General features: G+C 55.0%; 1 protein-coding gene across 3 annotated transcripts; it reads right to left on the bottom strand.

Moving 5' to 3' along the window:
• Positions 1-875: 875 nt before the first annotated feature.
• Positions 876-22891, bottom strand: MERTK (MER proto-oncogene, tyrosine kinase). Of its 3 annotated transcripts, none has more exons than XM_076335239.1 (19): positions 22822-22891; positions 18724-19087; positions 18329-18429; positions 17926-18099; positions 16160-16246; positions 15358-15473; positions 12671-12854; positions 12227-12378; positions 8933-9086; positions 8426-8579; positions 6927-7012; positions 6724-6819; positions 6368-6448; positions 5944-6036; positions 5682-5800; positions 4610-4719; positions 4249-4408; positions 3721-3857; positions 876-1444 (listed from the first exon to the last, which is right to left on the bottom strand). In XM_076335239.1, the coding sequence occupies exons 1-19, from the start codon at positions 22889-22891 to the stop codon at positions 994-996; spliced, it is 2889 nt and encodes a 962-aa protein (XP_076191354.1). In that variant the 3' UTR covers positions 876-993. The 3 variants fall into 3 exon arrangements, with proteins under 3 accessions (XP_076191354.1, XP_076191356.1, XP_076191355.1); XM_076335241.1 differs by having other exon boundaries at positions 8426-8546; XM_076335240.1 differs by having other exon boundaries at positions 8933-9083.
• Positions 22892-23033: the final 142 nt, after the last annotated feature.

Below are 23033 nucleotides of genomic sequence, written 5' to 3'. Positions count from 1 at the left end.
TCATCCCCTGCACCCCCTTCCCCAGCCCTGCACCCCTTCCCCAGCCCCCGCACCCCTTTCCTCATCCCCTGCACCCCCTTCCCAGCTCCTGCACCCCCGCAGGAGAGGCAAGAGGCGGCCGGGCGGTGCGCAGGGTCCCTGCTCCATCTGCTGGGCGCGGCGGGGCGGCCGGCTGATGTAGAGCAACCCCTGCTACGGAAAGAGCAGAAATCCCCTCAAACGGAGAAGGGGCAGCTGGGAAGGGCCAAGCCATCGCAGGGTGGCTCCATCCCTCCCGGGACCCCCTTACAGACTCCTGTTTCCTCGTCGTTGCAACAGGACCGATGGTTTTCTCGGCACACGGCCAGGACAGACGGAAACCTGCTGTCTGGGAGAAGGGGATTTTGAAGCACCCGCTGTTCCTGTTTGGGCTCCGCTTGCGATTTTCGACGGGGATGTCTTGCAGCCTGAAATCCCTCAGCGGGCTGTCTAGCAGGGGCCCAGACCATCCGTAGGGCTGCCCATCACAGAAGCCACAAAAAATGGTGAGAAAGGGAAAAAAAAGGCCACGCGAGGCTGGCTGCACCCTCGCCCTTCGGTGCCGGTGCAGCCCGCACAGCGGGAAGCCAACCCCACGTGGGGTGGCAGAGGGGAGCTCACCTGTGCTCACCGTGTGCCCCCACGCCGCGGCACCGGCCGCACCGGCCATGCTCTGTTACCCCTGGGGGGGGTCAGTTGCTGCCCCTTACCTGTGAGCCGTAGGGAGCTCAAATACCAAAGCCTCCCAATACAGAAAAACTCGTTACAGCATTTAATTACAAACCCCCGTGACTTCAGCCCAGGAAAGAGCTCCTGGGAAGGGCCAGACTCTGGCACGAAAATCACGCAGGAGGAAATAAAACAGGCGACTGTTTATTAAAATAGACCCTCTCTGTCCTTTTCTCGGAGCCCATTTACACCCTGCTCTACGCAGGCTCCCCCTTTCACAGCAGCACTTTGGAGTCCTCCGCGCAGCTATGGGGTGCACGGCAGCCCCGGCGCGAGCGAGCCGCTGGCGGGCAAGGTGCTGGCCTGGGTCCACGCCGAGCCCTCGCCGGCCGCCCCCTCGGGCAGCAGCGGGACGTAGGCCTCCTCCGCGGGGCCGCCGAGCTGCTCCTCCAGGACGTACCTCGTCCCCCATCGTTCGTTGTGGTGGACGTCCACGGCCACCAGCGCCGCCTCCGCTCCGGGGGAGCAGGGCTCGGCAACGTCCCCGGGGTCCAAATCAGAGTCCGCTTGGGGGAAGCCTGAATCCTGGGTGGAGTCCGGGCTCTCCTTGGGCAGGCTGGTGTTGATGTAGATGATGTCCCCGGATCCCCTGACGGCGGGCAGGTTTTCCAGCAGCTTCTCCAGATGGACTTTCAGCTGCGAGAACGTCGGGCGGGCGGCAGGGTCAGCTCTCCAGCATGCAAACATTATTTCATACCTGGAAATCGGGAAAGGAGCGTGGTTATCGTGGAGGATGTTGCCAGGCGCTGGGCTACAGGGTGTACGGGGGCCAATTCCCTGCTTCTTTCCAAACTGGGCAAGCCCTGAGCTGCTTTGCATTAAAACATAGCAAAAACAACTCCCTCTGCTTAGGCTGTTTGCCCAACGGCAGGGATTTATCAGCCCAAGCTGCTGTTAGAAGTCTCTTCCAGTGCCTGGCACTCACTGAGGGTCGGGCAGAGGCAGCCAGCTGCAGCCCTGTGATCAGCCCCCCCCCCCCCCCCGGGAACATCCCAGTTCTGCTCCCGGGGCACGGAGCCCTTCTCTTGTCCTTCCCGCAGGTGCCTGTTCCCAGGCTGGACGTCAGGGCACGTCGGAAACTCCCAGAGCCTCCCCGCAAGCGGGTCACTGCTGGGCACACACCGCCTCCTCCGCCCTCTAGCAGGCTGGATCCAACAAAAGGTTTCTTTGCCCCTTCCTTCAGGGACAGGCCTTGGAGAGGGGCCTCGTAGGAACCGCTGTGCCACTCCAAGCACCTTTGCTAGTTTAACCATTTTCGTATTTGCAGCTTTTAGCCATGGGGGGGGTTAAACATTTTCAGCTGTAATGGCACCGGAGGAAAACTCAGGGAGAAAACTCAGGAGGAAAACCCTTGCTGAGCTGCTCAGAAATGCAAAGTTTTGAGGTTCCCACATTTTCCCTTTCCAGATTCGTAGATTTTAGGCACTGAAGGGCCCTGAGTAGCTAGAGGGAGTTTTGTGGGGCAGAGAAGAGCATCACCAGCCAAGACCTTCCGGCCAAAACTATCTTATCAAAACTATAGGGAAGTGATCGTGCCCCTGTACTCGGCCCTGGTGAGGCCGCACCTCGAACACTGTGTTCAGTTTTGGGCCCCTCACTGCAAGAAGGACGTCGAGGTGCTGGAGCGTGTCCAGAGAAGGGCAACGAGGCTGGCGAGGGGTCTGGAGAACAAGTCTGATGAGGAGCGGCTGAGGGAACTGGGGTTGTTCAGCCTGGAGAAGAGGAGGCTGAGGGGAGACCTCATCGCTCTCTACAACTACCTGAAAGGAGGTTGTAGCGAGGTGGGGGTCGGTCTCTTCTCCCAAGTAACAAGCGACAGGACGAGAGGAAATGGCCTCAAGTTGCGGCAGGGGAGGTTTAGATTGGACGTGAGGAAAAATTTCTTTACTGAAAGAGTGGTTAAACATTGGAAGAGGCTGCCCAGGGAAGTGGTGGAGTCCCCATCCCTGGAGGTATTTAAAAGACGTGTAGATGAGGCGCTTAGGGACATGGTTTAGTGGGCATGGGGGTGTTGGGTCAATGGTTGGACTCGATGATCTTAGAGGTCTTTTCCAACCTCAATGATTCTATGATTCTATGATTCTATGATCTTAATTAAAAAAAACCCCAAAACTAAAAAGTCGGATTCCTCCACCACAAACTGCAGAGGGCACTGCTCCTGCCCTCACAGGAGCAGCGAGGTGAACCCGGCTCTTCCCACCCGCCCCACGCCGCCGGCTGCCAACAGCCCAGCTCGCCAGCCCTCCGTGCCAGCCCTGCAAGCACATCGCTCTCTCCTGGGATATTCGTTGGGATTTCTGCGCGCCAGTTTGCCTGGAGTTAAGAAGATGCTTCTTCCTCCCTGGGTGATACGCTGCTCTGCTCTGGGATTTGGCTTTTATTAGGCACGTCAAACCTCGGGAGATTATGCAAATATTAAGGGTTTTGAAGTGTTTGTTTCTGTGATACTTCAATTTAAAATTTGACCCACACCATTTCCTCTGAGAGCTAACCTGCGTGTGCGTTCTTGTAAGCTCCCTGCCCGTCAACCCCACAGGGAAGAAAAGGTTAAATCCTTGCCATTTTTTAAAAAATCCAATCTTTAATAACTGTTGTTTCTGGGGGCTGTGGGAGAAATGGAGGGGGTGAGGCGGAAGGCGACTCCCTCCCCGGGACAGACCCGTCTCACTCCGCTTGGAGAGGCAGGTTTGCGGCAGGTGGGAGCACGGGCATACCGGCACGGTCTTTGATTGCGCTGTGATGCACAGCTTCGCGGGCTTTCAGCCACGTTCAGTGCTAAGCCACAAATCCACAGCACGAGCAGTTGCTGTGTCCTTAAAGAAAGGACACCAGCAACTGAGAGCCACAAAGCGCAAAGAGTAGCACCCCACAGAAACCACCTCAGCTAAGGGCAAGCGGTGCACAGGCTATCTGCAGGCAGGCAGAGAGCAAAGGGGCGGCGCTACAGCCCAGAAACAGGGTTACAATACTCACAGCTCATCCAAGCAGTCCTCGGGCTTTTTCAGGCGCTGCCCGTGGAAGAGGTACTCATAGATCTCGTGGTTCTGCACTCCTGGGTAGGGCGTCATCCCTCGGGTCGCTATCTCCCACATGGTAATGCCAAATGCCCACTGCGAGGACAAAGGGAAAGCGCGCTGAAAGGACGCTTCCAGGAGGAATGAATGAGTCTTTTCACGGGGAAAGGTCACTGCCCAGCGTCCACTGGGCCCTCGCACAATGCTAAGAGTTGTCGCTCCAGTCCTGCCCTCCCCAAAATTGGAAATAATAAGCAATGCCACAGATGAGGCGAGCGGCCCACTCAGTAAACCTATTCCAGGAGGCTGGGCAGGCAGCGAAAGGTCAGCGCGTCCCATTACCGACAGCCTCCCGCCCCTCTGGCTTTGCACTTCCAGGGTACAAGAACAGCCGTAACAAAGCGCGGCAAGGGTGGACGACTCAACCCGGGGATCGGTCCCCAGCTCTCGCCTCCTGCCGCCTGGCTGCCCAGCCACGTGGACCTACCACATCGCTCTTGGTGGTGTAGACGCGGTCAGCCAGGGACTCGATGGCAATCCACTTCACCGGCATTTTCGCTATCCGGCCCTGACGGTAGTAATCGCCGCTGTAAATCTTCTTCGACAAACCGAAGTCCGCCACGCACACCGTCATGTCGTCCCGTAACCTGTCAGGCGGAAACAGGGATGATGAGGTAGAAAAGTCTGACATGCCAAATTCCGAAGCAGAAACCTGAGGCTGAGCTCTTTTCCCATGCCTCTCAAGACCGAGGGAGGTTTTATTGAGGGAAGCCACGTTGTGCTGTAAAACCACAGGGCTTCCACCCGTGTTCATCTATCCAGGACGAAGCAGAGGAAAACAAACTCACATGCAGTTTCGAGCCGCCAAATCCCTGTGGAGAAAGTGCCGACTGCTCAGATACTCCATCCCCAGGGCGATATCGACCATGAACTTCACCAGCATCTGCAGGGGCACAAACTGGGAAGGGAAGGTGCGGGTTAGTGCAAGCCCTTTGGGAAGCACGTTTGGTTTGATCTGAAAGGCTTCCCTGTCCAGGCCTGCCGGCTGACATCCTGGTGGTCTCACCGGCCTTGGAGAGCACCAGGAGCCCGCAGCAGCAGCCACTGTGGCCTCTCCCACCCCCGTTGGGCTAACGCCCTCAGACTGTAAGATTTATTGAATCACAAGCCTGCAGGAGCTGCAGATGCGGGGACAGTTGTTTTAGAAATAAGCCCAGGCACTGTCTGCCAGGCTGTGCCGCTGGCCAGAAGAGCCCGTCCCGGCAAACCACATCTCGCTGTGGTTTGCTGTAGCAGTGGATACCCTTCCCACCCCCACCTCCTCCTTCCACGTCTCTGGAGTGCAGCCTGCAACTAGACGTTGCTTCCTTCTTGCCTTTCCCACTGGCTGCCTTCAGGTCACGTATTTTTGGCTAGAAAGCAGCTCTGCAGAAAAGGACCCTGGTGTAGAGCAAGTTGACCGTGGTTCAGCAGTGCCCCTCTGTGCCAACGAAGGCCAACCTTGTAGCAGGCTGCATTAGCAAGAGAGCAGCCAGCAGGTCAAGAGAAACTATTCTTCCCCTTAATCTGGCACCGGTGAGGCCACATCTGGATGCTGTGCCCCATTTGGGGCTCCTCAGTAAGAGAAAGACACGTTGGAGCAAGCCCAGAGGAGACCACTAAGATGAGGCTGGAGGAGATGGTGTACAAGGAGAAGCTGAGATAACTGGGCTTGTTCAGCCTGGAGAAGGGAAGGCGAGAATCCCACAGGCTTTTGTGGAGCTGGATGCCACCACTGCCACCTGACAAAGGCGGGAAGCAGGACTACAACCAAGTCCTCTTGACGTTCTCGAAAAACAAAGGCGGGTTTGTCCCCAAAAGAGGCATGGCCCCACCTTGCTCCTCGCAGACACAGGGCCCTCTGCTCCCGGCGCTCATTACCTGGGGAGCCATCTCCAGCCGCGAGCGAAGCAGGAAGCTGTGCAGGTCGCCATATTTCATGAATGGGAGAATCACCATGGGCTTGGGGACCTGCTGGGAGCTCAGCTCGATGCACACGCCTGGGAAACATGGACAGGTTGCACAGCCCCGTGGGCAAAGGCACCACACTCCCCCCGCAGACGTCTGTGCAGGACCCGAGCACTCCCAGGTCCGGCTCCCCAGCCCAAATCCCAGCTGGAGAGCGGGGAGTGACAGCCCATACCTAGGAGCTTGATGACATTGGGATGGTCAAAGTCCTTCATGCACGCTGCTTCGCTGAGGAACTCTTCTATCTCCCTTTGGGAAAAGTTATCCACTGGGAAGCAGAGAAAAAGGAGGAGGTTTAAAACCCCGAGAGCTTTAACACCCCAAATCACTGCTGCCATCCTCCTTCACAGCACAGTTATTTAGAAATAGCTCCTGCGTGAGTCAGGGGGAAGGGACCACCGGGATGTCTCTGCCATCTTTGGCTGTCTGATATGAGTGCCCCTTCCTGACTGGCACCAGGAGCTGTGGCAGAGAGGCCAGCATCCCCCCAAAATGGTGCCAGCATGCAGAGAGAGCACCACCTGAGATGGGTAGCAGGAGCGCTGGCACCCACTGGGACAAACAACATCAAGTTCTGCAAGGCCAGGGTGATGACTTACACTTCATAGTCTTCACAGCCACCTTCTGCGGGGTGCCTTCAGGCTGGCTGAGACGCCCCTCCATCACTGACCCGAACTCCCCTGCACCATGGAAAGAAGCAAGCACTTTATCCACAGCCCTAAAGGACACCACTTTGTCCCTGAAGGTCTGAAATGCTCTAAGACGGACACCTCGTCCCCAAAAGTCTTCCATCAGTGGCAGAAGGAAGACAGGAACCCAGGGGTCCTGGCACTTGGTCATCTTGACCCACCATCTCCCCCATATCCCCCAGGCCTGGAGCTGGGGGATGATGTAGGTAACAGTGGCAGCCCCTGCCCCATATGTCCATCCCCAGCTCTCCAGATCCAGCACTCACCCTCTCCCAGGACCTTCCCCAGGCTGAGGGCGTTTCTGTCCACGACAACGTCCTGCAGCTTCTGCTGGAGCTCACTGCTGACACCCAGGCTGCCCACTGCAGGAGAGGGGAACAGAAGCTCAGGTCACCTCCAACCTGCAGACATATCGCTGCTGCAATATCCCCGTCGACCTCCTTGCAGAGGGACAAAAAAATATACTTACGCGTAAGTTCAACGGCTCTCCGACAGTAGGACTTCTTGGCCGTGTAGTTCACTGCCAGCTCCGAGTCGTTCCTGCTGAACGCGTTCCTGGCGAGACAGAAACAGAACCTGCTGGGCCACGTGCGGCTGCTTCTCCTCCGATGAAGGAATCGCCGCTGCAGGGGCGGGAGGCCACAGCGCTACCAGGGGTATCGGTATTAAAGGAGGAAATATGCACATTCTTGCTAACTTTTTTCATTTCCCTCTTACTGGAGTGGTGCCCTTGCTTACAACATCCGAGCAAAACAGCCACTTGATAAACAGGCCTGATCTGTCAAGGAGTGAGTCACAGAGGTTTTTTGGGGAGGAAATGGGATACTCATTTCCTACTCAGAGAGCAGTCTGTACCGGTAGGAATGTGGTGCCCAGATCTACCTCCTAAAGCGATCTCTTCTCTTGCCCGATGCACAACTCCAGCCTGTCAATGCTCTCCATTAGCATGTGCAACCCCCATCTGTTAGCCGAAAAGAAACTAAAGGGAGCTTCACACCATGGCCCCAAAACGGTGGTGATGGGCATGCTGCTGGGAGATGCTGTGCAACCCCTCTGGTACGGGGCCGTGCAGAGGTCCAGCTCCGGGAAACAAAAACACAGCGGATGCTCAAGAGCTCCCAGGGAGCTATTATCGCAAGGAAAAAGCGACAATGCTACACCAGTTAGGAAAGGGATCCTTACATACTACCAGGTTCCAAATCGGGATGGGGGTGATGCCATGGGAGATCAGAGTAGGTGGGATTCCTTCACCAGCTCAATAAACTCCCTTACTGAAATGATGCTCTTCCAAAGGAGTTAATTATATCACATTTCCAGTTTGGCAGTGGACACCCAAGTGATAGCGCTTATAAGAAAAGCTGCTAGGACCACAATTCTTTAACAAAAACAGTAGCACAGGGCAGTTAAATGCCACTTAGAAAGTCACAAGGGTGAGTGAGTAGTGTTGGCTTATTGTAGCAGAAAACAGTCCTTTGTCCACATCATTAAAACACCACTTATGCAGCCCGGTGGCAGTCTCTCTGCCCGGCGGGGCTGGTGCCACACTTAGCCATCGGACCAAGACAAATTTGGCGTGTGACGAGGCAGGAGGGGTTTCTCTAGGCCACAGGCCACAGGATATTATACATCTCTGCTCTCTCACCTCTGTGTCAAAACGCCGAGGCCACCCTCCCATACCAAGTTGCACAAGTTTACTTCCCTTTAAAAACAGGAATAGTGAGCGAAAGGTGAATTGCTAGGCTAAGGAAGGGAGGGGAAGTACCATCGCGGCAGTAAAAATACACTCAGTCCCTCACCACGGGCATAAAAAAATGCCATTTGTGGGGATGACATCAGTACTGGAGGCAGAAGTCTTCTCCCCGTGTCCAGCGTGGGCTGCTGGCCACCCACCCTGCCTGCCTGTGCCCCACGCGCCTGTGACCTGCCCAGCTCGGGGCACCTCTGCAAGCTGTTTTCCCTTCGGCTTACCCATATTTTGTTTCCATGCATCTTTTCTGGATGACCACGGACAAGCAGAGGATCAGCCCAACAGCAATCGTCCCACAGATAAAGCCCAGGGCTATGATAAAGGAGTCTGCGTTCCCGGAGGCTGGAGTCGAAGAGGGTGCTGAGGTTATTAATCCTAAGAAAATACCCCATTAATGGAGCCGGTGAAGGACTCAGCCTGCAGCACCCAGGGGTTGGGGGGGCATTTCCCAGGGGCTGAAACCAAACCCAGTAAAGCCCAAAGGGTTACATGGGAGAAGAGGGCATGAGGACCAAGGCTGCACATGGAGAGCAAGTCTCTCCTGGCTACCAAAGCATGCTGAAGATCCCAGATTCTTGGCCGATAGCCTGGCTGACGGGGAAAACGTCTGAAGGAGGATGGAGGGATGCCAAATGGCCTTGGCCGGGCAAGGAAAGCATGCCCTGCATGCTTCCCCATCACCATCCCCTGCACCCACGCCGCGCGGGCAGGGACAGGCATCTTCTTACCGCTGCCGGGGATGAAGACCTCCACTGGGCTGCTGAAAGGTCCCACTCCCCCCTTGGTGACTGCAGCCACACGGACGGAGCAGGTGGCGTTGGTGGCCACCACGGGCAGGAGGGCCACGCTGGTGTTCTGCCAGGCTTCAGCGGAGACGTTCTGCTGGAGAGAGGAAGGGAAGAAAATCCTGGGCTGGGGGATACAGCAGCCCCTCCCTACAGCAGGAGGGAAACCTAGAGATTTACTGAGAATTGTCTCCTTGTCAAACTTCTGCGTTGCTTTGCTTTCACAAGCCCAGAGGAAATGCAGCACCAAGCTATTTACGGAGAATAATAGCCCTGCCTGCAAGAGCCGGATGGGATCTGGAAAGGGGCTGAGCAGCCTTTCCCGTTCAAACCTCGTGCTGCTGTCGCTCCTTGCTTGTCAACAGCAGCGGGACCAGCAGCCTGAGCCAGAAGAGAGGCAGGAAAGCGATCTCGCAAGGAAGGGGGAAAAGCATTTCATGCACTGGTAGTAACGTGCATTTTGACCCCCAGCCTTCATTGCGGTCGGCTTGGCCAGCGGAGGCTCGCACCCCTCTTCGCTGCCAGCCAGGGATGCCCGCGGCTCGTGCCGGGCAGCCCCGCAAGCCTCGGCACTCGCAGAGCCTCGGCGCTCGCCACCGCCGCTCCTTCGCAGAGCATCTCCGACCGCTTTCAGCCGCAGCGCTCCTGGTTTGACAGTTCAAGTGCCCTGCCACAGAAAGTAGATCTTAGGGCAGATATTTTCTGACTGTGGTTTTGTGTCAAGCTAATAATTTTTCCAGCTTTAAGGGTGTGTTTTCTTGCCTGGTAACATGGCAGGAGTCAGTGTGCCCCATGGCACAGACCTTTTTCCTTGGTGAAAACATAAGTGAGTCTTTCCCTGCAAATTCCCTGTCATTTCCTGGTCTTCTTCAGCTGAGAAAGTGCTGCTGCTGCTCTCCACCGATCCTCAGCTGCAAAACAGCTGCCCAGTGGCATCCAGAACATCTGGCAGGCTGCTGCGGCCAGCAGAGCCCAGCTCCTCACCCTGGCTGAATGCCACGCGGACGAGCAAAAGCAGCAGCCGAGGGGGATCGGTGGGCAAGGAGGAGGAAATTGGAGCTGCTCAGAGGGAACCGGTTTCTGTTCAGAGTCATAAAAAAGCCACAGAAATGGATGCGAAACACACCCCAGCCCCAGGAGCGCGTCTGTGCCATCGGGCAGTGGCGTGAGCTGATACCCGCTGCTGCCTCCGCTCCCAAACTCCTGCTTTCCTCCAGCCTCGCGTTCACGGCATCCTTCGGCAGAAACGCACAGGAGATCCTTTCCCTACCGCCAGCCTAAAAATGCACCGGGATCCTTTCATATCGCAGACAGCTCTGTTGTGTCATCTGAGGACAGAGCCCAACTGTTATCAAACAGACTGCGGAGAGCATGAGCACACTGGCAAAGCAGACAGCCATTCTGGCAGGACAGAACTGCCAAAGTTAATGGTTTTTATGAGTGTTGCGGTACTTGAGGAATTTCTTCACGTCCCAGCTCCGGCAGCCTTGGCTCAAACAAGAACTGCTGGTTTAAGAATAAAATAAAACAACGTTTCTGAAGTTTTTAAAATAGTTTTTAAGCTGGTTGTGGAGAAGAAGAGGCCTGCAGGTGGCCCTGCTGACACAGAAATACAGGACCCCCCCCGCCTTTATCATGCTGGCGTTGTTAAACCAATGGTTATTTTGGGGCATTTCATATTTAGCCTGTCCAGGGCCAAAACTCAGAGACTTTACTTCTGAGAAATCAGAGCTCCACTCGACAGCAAGCATGTTGCTCTTGTGCTTCAGACTGTCCATCGGCTCAGGAGACCCTTGGGGGTGCATGGGAGAACCGGGCACCGCACCAGCCCATGGTGCTCTGCAGAAAGGTTACGGCACAGGCTCAAGCCGTTCCCGTGCCCCTTAATTCTGCAACAGCCCTTATAAAAAGACGTGCTGGCCCCTGCCCTCGGCTGGTTCTGACACGCGTTTTTGCCTTCCATAAAACCCGGAGGCTGATGAAACAGATCAGCAACAAACACAACTGCTTCCTTCGGTCTGCAAAGAGCCGAGGTCCCTCGCACAGCTACCTCCCACCTGAACTCATTCCCCACCAGAGGGGTTTTCTGAGCCTCCTGAAAGCCAGCGTTAATGAGAACAGTTACTGACCAGGAACTCATGCAGAAATTTCACCCCACAAGCATTTGACTGGGGAAATTTATAAAAAACAACAACAACAACAAAAAAACAGTCTCCCCGGGCTTAAAGGGCAAATCCTGTTTTTTGCTTTCCGCTTGAGAGATGACAAATATGTCAGCATTTTTTTTTTCCATGCTAGTCACAAGACCATAATATCGTTTCCCTGACTTCATTCGGTCTGGATCTATACATGCTCTTTTTCAGAGGCGCAAAAGGAGAACAGAAAATGCAGCATCCTACAAAAAGTAGGGGGTGAGTCACTTTTTCCACACCGGGTTCAGGCCATCAGTGCCCCTCTGTGCTTTCAGCCTGGGACAGAGGAAGACCAAACCACAGCGCAGAGGCGACAGCTGGATACATCTGCGCAATTATCCAGAGGCTCCCCGACCACTGGCAGAGCCTGGACGGGATGCTCTTTTGCCCGATAGCTGAGATGAGCCAGGACTGCCCGAGAGGTCAGGCCAACCTGCCCCTGGCAAATTCCCGAAGGCTACTTCCCAAATCCTGGGAAAGGCAACCAAGGTTGTGCCAGATGACTTCATATGCTCATGGACAGGTCCCCGGCCCCAAAATGTTCCTTGAGCTGTGAAACTCTGTGCCATGGGTTTGCAGATGAGTTAATGCATGGAATACATCCCATCCGAGTAAAGAACGACTCAAAACCCAGGGAACAAATTCTCCCAAACGCCTTATGATTGACTCCATTGCTGAAAGTGCCAAGAGATGCTGCCAAACCTTGACTGCCACTCCAAAGGCCATACCAAAGATTGTCAACACCGGGAAGAGTCTCACTTCTATTTTAGAGAATAGGAGCCGTGGTAGCAAACCTCTTGTCTCCTTCAAGCAGAACTGCTTCTTCCCAATATTATTGACTTAGGGCATTACCACGAGTTACATAAACACGCAACAGAGAGACCACTTGTATTAAAAAAGCCCAGATGAAAGCACAAGACAGCAGACAAATAAGCTCAGAAAGAATATGTGGAAGCACCAACACCAAACTGGACATCCCTGCTTGATGCCTGCTGGGATTTTTTCTAGGCTTTAGCCATTCTTCCCCAGTCCCCCAGTGACTTACCAACCCCTTGGAGTTCTGCCACCTGTACCAGATGTGATAGCCCTGCAGTTCTCCGTGGATCCTCCCCAGGGGTGGCTTCACCCATCGGATCTCCAGGGAGGAGCTGGATTCATTGAATGACACCGTGACGTTCAGTGGTGGGGTGGTTGGAGCTGCAGGAATCAAAGAGAAAGAAGGTGAGGGGAGCCACGTGGATGGGTGCACGGACATGGTAGGCTGATGGAAAATGAGCTGTAGCTCAACCAGAAAGCACACGGTATTTCCTACAGCCTTTAGTATTTCCAGCAGGTAAATTTCCTTTCCCCAATCAACAGAGTCGAGATGTCCCACCCCGTAAGCGACCATGACTCTGGACCAACCTCTCATCCAGAGAGTCCTGCACAAAGCACAGCTGCGCGACCGAGGCAGGGAAACCCTTCTCAGTCTTAGCTACTCATTTCCTACCTCCCTCGGTGGTGCTGGCGGTTATCCACGGGCTAAACGGCGACCAGCCGACTTCATTCCCACAGGAAACGCGGATGTTATAGTCCGCCATGGGCCCCAGCTGCTGGATGTGATACACGTGGGGAGGCACCGAGGTATTGAAGAGCAGAAGTGAGATGTTGCTTCGTGGAACAGCTTCCTTGACCTTAATTGAAAAATCAATCCACAAACAGGGGTTAGTCAGCAACAACCTGCAGGGTGAGACGCGCGGCAGGAATTTTACATCTGTAAACAGGATCCAGAGCCCTGCCTCCCGCCCTGCCTCCCAAACACCGGCAGGGTCTTGTTCCTGCATGCTGACTCGTCTCTGCCGAGCAGAAAGCTGACGGCAGGCCATTCGCGGGGCCCAGGACAAGGGCTCCAACACACGCAGAGAAGAAAGAGTTGCGGTGGGGACACGGCAGAGATGTGTGAAATCGCCATCACTGCGGAAAGGAGGAGGGAGGGATGATTTGCTCTTTCTTATGGCATGGAGCAAAAGGAGCGCCCAATAACATTACCAGGCAGCGAGTCCCAAACAAACAAAGGAAAGTCCTTTTTCATGCAACACATCACTAGACCGCAGGACTTAGCACCATCAGATGTTGCGGGACTTAATCACAGACCTCGTCAGACTCCATCATTACATTTAGCAGCATGGATGAATTCAACGTACTAAAAACAAGTCATGCTTTTTACACAAAGAGAAATTGCTCTCTCCCCAAAGGGCTGGCTATTGAGCACCCATGCAGCTGCCCACACAGCCCTTGCAGCTCTCCGGAAAGTGGGAAGCACCAAAAGAGTGGCCTGGGCCTGGGCAGTGGGAGGAAAGAGGGAAGAGCAAGAACGAGGGACGCCAGTGCAAGCGAAACAGTTAACTCAGAAGACAACCCACAGGATGTGTTTCAGCGTGAACTACAAGCAGAAGGTCATACAGTCCTCTCAAAAGCCTCCATGTGTGGTTTTGGGGTGGGAGGAGACCTGCTCTTCTGCTTAAGCAACCAGAGTACCCCTCTGGGTAGCCCAGGATGCTCAGGACGGTCTCAGCATCAACACCAGCAGTATTTTCCAGCCAAAATGAAAGAGAATAGCCTTCAGCCTCATAAAGCTGACAAGGTCCCCAAGCCATCACTAGCTGCTTTGAGGGACGTGAGCAGTGATCAGATGAATGTGCAAGCTGCTCCTGAAAGCACCACTGGGACTGGCCGTTCGCCTGAGCATCGAGCCCAGCTCAGCTATCTCGATCCTCAACTTTTCTGGAGAGAGTCCATCAAATTTATGTATTTTTTAAAAATCAGGCTTTTTGCAAACTTAAACAGTTTGAACTTGGCAGGTGTGACAGCAACAGCTTCCCTTTTAAGCACCAGCGTGCTCAGAAATGAGTCACTTGGTCGGTGGGCCACGCTACCCAAGCAAGGGGATTATCAAAGGGGACAGGAGCAAAAAGGCTTAGTCACAGCTGTGTTTTTGCCAGAAATCATGTCTTGTTTTCCAGTTTGAAAGGCTATTTCCTAATGACAGACCGTGAATGTTAAGTCATAGGAAATTCCTTGGCTCTCCACCCCACTTCCCAAGCTCCAGCTGGAAGGCAGCAGTGGACGCAGCGCTAATATTAGCTCTGGTACCTTTCCTCCCTGTAACTCCTTTCACTTTTACCTGGCTTCAAACATCGCCTCTCTCCATGCATTACCTCAGCCAGAGTATAGATTAGCCAGTACAAAAAACATATCCACAAGAGAGCAAGCAATGGGCTTGAACTGTGAAACCTGGCAATGTTAAACAGATAGAGCAGGTGGAAACTACTTGCAGGGCTGTACCCATGGAGATGGCATTCCCTGCCTTGTCCAGGAGACAGGCAACCCCTCAGCTCCTTTCCAGTACTTGCAAGGAGTGGGGAGTCGAGAGAAACCTCCACCTCCAAACCCCAGCGGGAAGGCTGCTTGTTTGGGAAGCGTTTGACCAGGAGGTAAAAGTAGGGACAAGCATGTGCCCGCAGCAACTCAAGGCTTGCAAAGTCTCCCGAAGAGCTACTTGGAGCATTCCGGGCATCTCTCCATGAGGAGACACGAGAACCTGACTGTCTCACCTGAGGGGAGAGATTCTCGCGGCTTGCTCCCGCACGCTTCACAGGCACGAGCCCAGATGGGCTCTTCCAGGCAGGCAACTCACCTGTTTCTATCGCCCTTTGTTTCTGCCCCCACTCAACCACGCCGCTCCCGGGACAAAAGCCTGCTTCACACTCCCTGCGTCGGCTTTTCTGCGGGACCCCTTCCACCATCTTTCCCCCCTCGCAGCGGGCAGAGCAAAGCCACTCTTTGTGAGCAGACACCACCAAGCTAGCCTCTAGCACCTCCTTCCAAGCCTCCTGTCCACCTCGGCAGTGCTCCGGCTGCCCCAGGTCCCAGCACCTGGGGACTCTGCTCGCTGCTCAACTTTGACTCCTCAACATCATGCCACCACAAATTCCCCAGCCACCCAGACCGCAGGGCACGGGTGAGACAGTGTGCCAGTTTCCCCCTTCAAAACCGCTGGGAAAGTCCAACTCAATTTGCCCAAACCAACGGTCTGGTCGAATCCATGTGGTTCATGCCAAACATTGATTTCCACCTGCCTCAGAGCATCCGTGTGAGGGGAGGTTGCAGGGGCAAAGGGAGGTTATGGATGCTCACCTGGACACTGCAGCTGTTCAAGGCAGAGAATGCATCAAAGCCTGGCACCCAGGATATCACGATACCGTGGGCCGTTCGGTTGAGGACATGCACGCTGGCGGGTGCAGATGGTATTCCTGCAGGGAAAAGCCAAGGACAGTCAGCTGGAGGCCTAAGCACAAACGCGGCACATCTGGCTTCCCCCAGGCAGCTCCCAGGGCTCAGACCGACTGTGCGTGAACCCCGGGTACTGCCCTGGCTACAGCCGCAGTGGCATCCTCTATCAGTGTACCGCGGATGTTTCAGACCACTGGACAGGGAAGCAGGAAAAAGTCATTTGCAGGACTATCTTGACCATGTTCTGTATTTGTGAACTCTCTGGGCTGCTTAGAGGCAATGACATATTTTGGGGAACACCTTCCTCACATTGCTGGAGTGGCTCCCATCAGGAATGTCAAGAATTTCCACCATTTCCTATGGAAAATTGCGAGCACCGCCCTGGTTGTGAAGGAAGGAAAAGAGTGATACAGCCCTTCCGAAACCTGCTCTGGGGCTGACAGTTCTGCTTTCAAATGTGCGTTTTGGTGCTTCCACCCACGGCAGTGATACTGGGATGACAGAACCGCACGGGGTGACCATGCTACTACGTGCACCCTGCTTGATTTTAAATATAGGTTTAAAAGGAGGAAAAATAAGTATGGGAGCGCTAAAAACATCTCCTTCAGCTCTCGTAGAATGACTGCTGGGAAGGGTGGAGATCAGGACAGCTCCTGCCTGGACACATGTAGTCAACAGGTAAAGCAAGCATCACGTCGCCGCTTACCTTTCACGTTGACCTGCCCCGGGTTGGAGGCGGTCAGCCCTTTACTGTTGTGAGCCTCGCAGCTGAACAGCGCCGTTTCATTAAGACCTGCAGGGGGAAAAATAAGGACCTGTTCACTGGACCTGCACAAAATGCACAAATCACACCAATTCTCCACCTGCTGCTCACAGAAAACCCTTGTGGCTTCCTTTCTTGCACTGTTGCTTTATTTTTTTTCCAGCACCACAAAAGACCTTTTATTTTGCACTCATCGCTTCCCTTTGCGGCACTTCTGTGCTGACTGCCCAGGGGTGACCCCCGCGGTCCAGCTCACCCACCTTCCACGCTGCGAGCACGAACGTGCCACCAGTGCGAGACGCAGCACAGCAGGCAGGACCGTACGTTTCTAAGGCGCCGTTGCACAACCTCCTGAGTAAGCATTTGTTTTGCATTCAAAGAGGGGAAGGCAGAAAGCAGAAGAGCCCACTGCCACAGCTTGAATCAGATGACTTATTGCTTGTCGAAGATTGCTCAAATCTCCCAGCTGATAACGGAGAACAACTGCTTTTGGGGGCCACTGGAAATACCCAAGTGCGGCCAGCTGCTTGTTTCTCCGGGGGTGTTGGCATGGCCTGTGTGAGATGACCCCGGGCAGCAACAGCGCTCAGGATTTTCGTCTCATGCAAAGGACTTTACTGGAGGTGCAGGGCTGTCACTCCTGGGCACATTGCTTGCCGCTGCTGCAAGGTGAAGGGCTCGCTACGGTGCGCTGGACATGCTGAGCGTTTGCTCACACCAGCAGCAGCGCCTCTCAGTGCGACGAGGCTCCTGGGCCAGGAGAGGGACTGTTCAAATGACCTGACCTAGCGTGTGCCAGCCGGATACAAGAACATCCAAGAGGAATGAGTCACTTCTTCCGGCTTTCACTGCCTTTTAAAGCCTGCCTTTGGACACCAAGACGAGTCAGTTATAGTGTGGCTGCTAATTAGCTAGTGGCCTTCTCCTCATGAGCAAATCAAGAAATCCCTCCTCTCTTTTGCCTCTGCAGCAAAACCATGATGGGTTTTATGTCACATGAAGGACTTCTCCCTGTGCTCTACCAGGCTGATATGGAGACATGCTGCAGGGGCCAACCGAAGGTCTTTCAGAGACATTAAGCAGCGACCATCAGTAAAGCAGCCCATAACAGCAGCAGTGTACTCGGTGGCCTGGCCACAGGCTAGAGGAAAAATCTGCTTCTTGCTTAGGAAAGAGCTGTTTGAGTATCCTGCCTCTTCTGAGGAAGAAATTTCTGGCAGCAGCCAGAGGGGGTCGGGATGGGGGTTCCTGCCCCCAGATCATCCCTGGCAGAGTGGTCCCCAGGGCTGCCGAACAAGTGGTACAGACGGTGCTGGGCAGAGCCGCGCTCCCAGCGCTGAGGATGGAGCAGTAACAGGCTGGGACTCATTTTTGCAAACTGGTACCTCTGTGGTACCTCTTTTGCAAAGCTGGACCCCCGTGTCCCACTGTAGGCAATTTGACGGCCGTATTTTATGCCAAACCTCCTGGGAAATTTATCTGTGCTGAGCTTTCCAGCCCAGGGTCAGCAATGCACAGTGCCACACAAAGACGAAGCAGGCTGCAATGGCCTTGTGACAGCGCATGGGAACACAGCCCCTGCCTAACGGGAGGTGCGAGGCCAAGGGGACAGGCTGTGAGACGGCACAAGACACCTTCCCACCCTGCCCTTCCTAGTAACCACACAGAGGTGTCCCAGCTGGCTGTGGCAAGGACGCTGCATGGCTTACCTGGCACGGTCAGGACTGATGGGGAGATGTAGGGCTTCTCATTGACTTGGACGTTGTTGCGAAACCAGTAGATCTCCACAGGCTCCGGGGGGCCCACGGCTTGGCATGTGAGGTTGAAGGGACTGTTCTTGGTGACATTCAGCTTCTCGGGCTGATGAATGAAGTGTGGGAGCCCTGCACGGAGACAAGCAGAGAAGCAAGAGATTCAGAGAGCTTGGAAACACAGCCCTATCAACAACCCCAAACTGTCCTGCCCGGGGCTGTGCCCAGCTCCAGCAACAAGCCCCTTCCCAGCCAGGACTCCCTGATTCTGGAGGACAGCTCGCAGGTCCCAGATCACACTCAGCCGGGGCACAATGCTCCACACCTCCAGCACGTCCGCCCTAGCCCTTCTCCAGCTCACCTTCCAGCTGCACCGAGATGGGATCTGACACCACCTCTGTGCCGGAGATGTTGAGTTTGCAAACGTAGGAGCCATTATCCGAGCGCTGGGCGGCAAGGATGCTGCCAGAGAGAACAGAGACCATGTCAGGGCTCTGGCAGGGAGCCTTGCCCCACACACAGCTGCCACAGGAGGACACGGCAATACTGCCAGCCTGGGGGTGGGCTTCAATCAGTACCAACCACCCCACAGCACACACCAAGCAGAAGCTGGGCTTGCAAAGCCAGGCTTTGGGGGCCAGGGAGTGTCTGCCCGTCCTAGTCCCAGCCCCAGGCTCCTGCTAGCCATCTGGCTTCCCATCTCTCCCTGGGAGCCAACGCTCAGGGCATTCCTCCAGGAAGGACTGCACCGGTTACCTGAAGGTGGAGGTCATTGCCACCTCCTCCTCGTCAGAGATCTCGAAGTGGCTGGTGGCGATGCGGTCCAGCACGTGCAGCTCCCTCCCGTCCTTCCACAAGGAAATGCCTGGGGTGTCCGGCCTGAGCAGCAGCTGAGGTACTTTGATGGAGCAATTAAACGTGACATCCTTGTGCTCATTAATCACAATGTGTCGCACCGTGGGGTTAAACTTAATCTGTCCTAGAGAGCTGGCTGAGGGCTCCTCCTGGGGCTGCTCTGTGCCCTGGTGAGGCCACTGACCAACGGTGGCCACGCTTCGCTCAGGGCCGTGGGACTCTGCCAACAGGTACAGCCTCGGATCTCGATTTCGGTCAGCACCATCTGCAAGAGAAGACCTCGGTTTTGCTAGCACCAGCCAGCAAGTGCCCCCTTCCAAAACCCTGCAAAGCCCCACTGCTTCCATTAATAATTAAAGGCAGTTCATTTACAGATGCTTCAAATACTCAAAATCTCTAGGAGACCTCTCATAAGAGACCCAAGGAGGAAACATGGAGCTGGGGGCTGCCCCCAGCCTGACTATGTATAAGCAGCACCTTCAAAAAAAACCTTTTTAAAACAAACCAGAGCAGCCCAGGCTAAAGAAAGTGCTCGGCCGCCTCTGTTTCGGCAGAGGAGAGGCAGGAGCTATTTCTGCTGCATTGCACCCCCGGGACTGGAATATAAAAGGATCCCTGGGCAGGAGGAATTTGGGACTTTACTCCAGCAAACCCCTTTCGGGGGCCTCATCTCAACCATTTTCAGCTGGGGCAGAGCAAGAGTCCCCGGTCGGGATTTCTCTGATTTTAGGCTCTTTGCTGGTGATGCTGCTCCCTTCCCAGGACAGGGTGAGCTGCTCTGAAAGGGGGAGATGCTCTCTGAGTCAACCACAAACGCTTTTGCTAAGCTAAGTGACTCCACTGAGCTGCTTTTCTTGGTGAAACAGCTGCAGACGGATGAAGAAATGTCTTCAGACAGTGTGTAGGAGCCGGCTGCTGTTTAGTATTGCTCTCCCAGGGTCTTTTCCCCGACATTTTTCCCAAGGGAAGGCTATTTACCAGCTCTTTCCGAGGGCTTCGTGCCCCCACCTACAAATCACTTAACATACCCGGTCCTGTAACGGCGTTTTCCTCCTCCCTCCCAGCACTTCTCACCCCAGCCACGACCATGATGAAGAGCAGCTCCATATAAAGCAACTCCCCCCAAACAAAACTGTATATTTTTGAAGAGATAAGATCTAGCGAATACACCACAAGTAGATGCTTTTACCAGACCGTTTCCGAGCTTCCTGAGGCTTTCACAGGCACACAGAAATCCCAAGCGGAGTGGCAAATCTCCCTTGCTGCTTTCAGCAAGCAAAGGCATCGTGCCAGACAGGAATTTCAGCTAAATTAATTTGCCTCTTCCGAAAAAAAACCTATTCACAATTTAAAAGCTAATACCGCAGGTAGAAAGCACAACCTTTTTATTTAACTGGAGTTCAGCTGAGTTTGTTTTGAGGCAGGTCTTAGTCCTCAAACACCAAACGACAAGTTTTCAAAACTACGTCATTACTATTGTGAGTAATGGGGCATGAGCCTAGTGCGCTTTCCCGAGAGCCAAGAAACACAACCTAATTTTGAGGCTGGATATATTCCTTTGCTAAATTGCTCACTATTTTTAACCCTCGAGAAATGCTACTTCTAGACAGAAATTTGAGAAGGCTTTTTAAGTTCTGCCCGGTCTGGTGGTGCAGAGAAAAGCGCAAGGCTCTCCCTGGCTCTCACACAAAACAATGGGTTTCCCTTTTAGAAAAAAAAAAAAAAAAAAAAAAAAAGACCCTAAGCTTTTCCAACCTGCTTCCTAAGCTTTACCATCCCAACACAAACAAAGGCCATGTGACTGCTGCAAAACGCAGTCCACTGCCATTTACTTGCGGGCCGGGTCACCGGCTCTCAAACAGCCAGGCAGCTCCAAAAAGATGTGCCAAATGCAAGCAAGCGAGCAAGCCCAAATCCCCTTCCCTCCCCTGCTCTTCCCAGAGGTTACCCAGGCTGGAGCCACTCGCCGCCTGGCACAATCCAACCTCAAACAGATGTTTTCATGCTGCATTTTGAAGCTTTTCAGCTCTGGCCAGAGCAGCTCCCCCGGCAGGGACCCCTGGCCGGGGAGGACACGGACGCGTGTCCCTGCCCTTGGCAAGCGCTCCGCCTGGTCCGGGATGATTTCTGCTCCCCCAGGCTGCTTCAAGTTTAAAGGCAAAGAGCAAAGGTGATCTTAGCCTCGTTTTCTGTACTGATTAAGTGAAAAGAGGTGTTTGCTTGCCCAGGAATGAAATACTTTCCTCTCTGACTCATGTGACAACAGGAATTTCTCATATCTAGCGCTGCCTTTGGGTACCCGTTCCATCCCCAGCTGTTTGGGATGTGGTTATCTTCACGGCATCTTCAAAGGGATTTGCCCTGCGTGGCAGGACACCCCTTACCTGTATCCAGAGCGATTTGCTTAGCCTGGCTCTAAAAGCCCACGCTAGAGCCGAGGAACTGAAAGCCGGCGTGCCTGCGTGGGTGCCTGCCACACTGGAGCAGCTCCCCTCGCTTACCGCAACTTGGCCTGAGGGAAAAGCTGGCGTGGAAATAAATCCACTTGCAAGCACACTGCTGCTCTCTTGAAACACCTGGGATCACAGCGAAACTAAAGCACTAGCAAAGGCAGATCTTACTGTGCAGCCTGGCAGGTCCCTCATGCCTTCTCCACTACTCGCCTGGAGAACGGAGCTTTAACAAGAAAGTCTTGCCTGCTATTAGAGGCAAGATACTTTATTATGGATGAAAAACAAAAAGCAGGGAGTTGCACACCCCACGACTGAAACAGTGCATCGTTCTGCTGCAGTCCCAGTAAGGAAGGCATTAGAAAACACCCAGGTCTGCCAAAAAGCTCCCTACATCCCTAGCCCTGGATTTCCCATTACTGGAAGTAATTCACCTGCTGACAACAGCTTTCTGCTCAGGCACTTGTTGAGTGTACCTTCGCACCCGGACAGGGCAGGAGGAATGGAGAGCCCCTGCCTGTAGGGTTTCCTACCTCCCCATCCCCTGGGAGCTGTCAGAAGTGAATTTCCCCCAGGGCCACACCTGACTTCCAAAGAGATTCTCGGGGTTCAAACACCTTTTGCATAAACCAGTCCAGGATTCCTGGTTAAATCCACAGGGAGTTCCCCTCACTGCAGATTCCCGCTGTTACAGAGTCAGGGCTTTTCACTCCATCCTGCCCAAAGCAAACACTCGCATTCCTGCCTTCCCTGCTAAATCCCATCTGCATACCGACTCCGAGACCCCCCAGCATCCCTGAGCATGGGCTATAAACCCCCAGCAGCTCACAGCCTGCGACCAAACGTCGGGCAGCCCTGATGACGGCACACTTCAAGTCCAAAACCTACTTTTGCCTCTTTGCATTTCTTTTTGCAGGTAACTGAGCACGTGGAGCTGAAAAGCCAGCAGACTGACAGCACCGCAAAGCACGTCCCCTGTGCCGCAAACCACAGAGTTTCCCGGTGATTTTTCCCAGCACCGGTACACAGCTGGCTCACGGCTAACGGGATAAATCCCAGACCCGCTGATGTGTCGCAGCTTTTGGTCCCTGCCTGTCGCGGTGTCCCCAGCAAGCAGAGGCACATCACACAGCAAAGTGCTGCGACACGACCACGATGCAGAGGCAGAGCTGTCCCCCAGGACAGCAAAACCCGCTCTCTGGGGCTGGCAGAGATGTGCTGCCGCTAGAGACCCGCAGCGAAATCACTGCTGAGCTTCCCCCCAGGACTTAAGCATTGCTGAGGTCTGCAGGCCCAGCGAGCAGCAGCGGGGTGCGGGGGTCAACTGGGGTGCCCATGCAACACCCTGGCCGCTGGCAGGGTGAAACGAAGCAGCATCTGCAGGCAAAATGCTCCCCGTGCCCCCGGACGAACACGGCTCGCCGGACCCCCGACGCCCCCACCGGCACCCGAGCAGCCCTGGCATCCCCGGGTCGTCCTGGGCGCCCCCAGCCCGGGAGCCCCCCGGGCTCCCCCGGCCTCCACGCCCGGCGGCTCCCCGCGGACTCACCGGCCCCTCCGCGGGGCGGGCGCAGGGCCGCCAGCAGCGCCCAGAGCAGCGCCCATCGCCCGCCGCCCATCGCCCGCCGCCGCCGCCGCCGCCGCCGCCACCGGCACCGCTCCGCTCCGCTCCGCCGCGCCTCGGCGCCGCCAGCGCGCTGCCGCCCCGCCCCGGCCCGGCACCGGCCCGCCTCCCGCCCGCGGGGCCCCGGCGCGGGGCGG

This window comes from Aptenodytes patagonicus, chromosome 3 (genome assembly GCF_965638725.1).
Source record: "Aptenodytes patagonicus chromosome 3, bAptPat1.pri.cur, whole genome shotgun sequence".
NCBI lineage: Eukaryota > Metazoa > Chordata > Aves > Sphenisciformes > Spheniscidae > Aptenodytes > Aptenodytes patagonicus.
The sequence above is the reverse complement of the archived record's forward strand: the minus strand, read 5'-3'. Positions and strand labels throughout refer to the sequence as shown.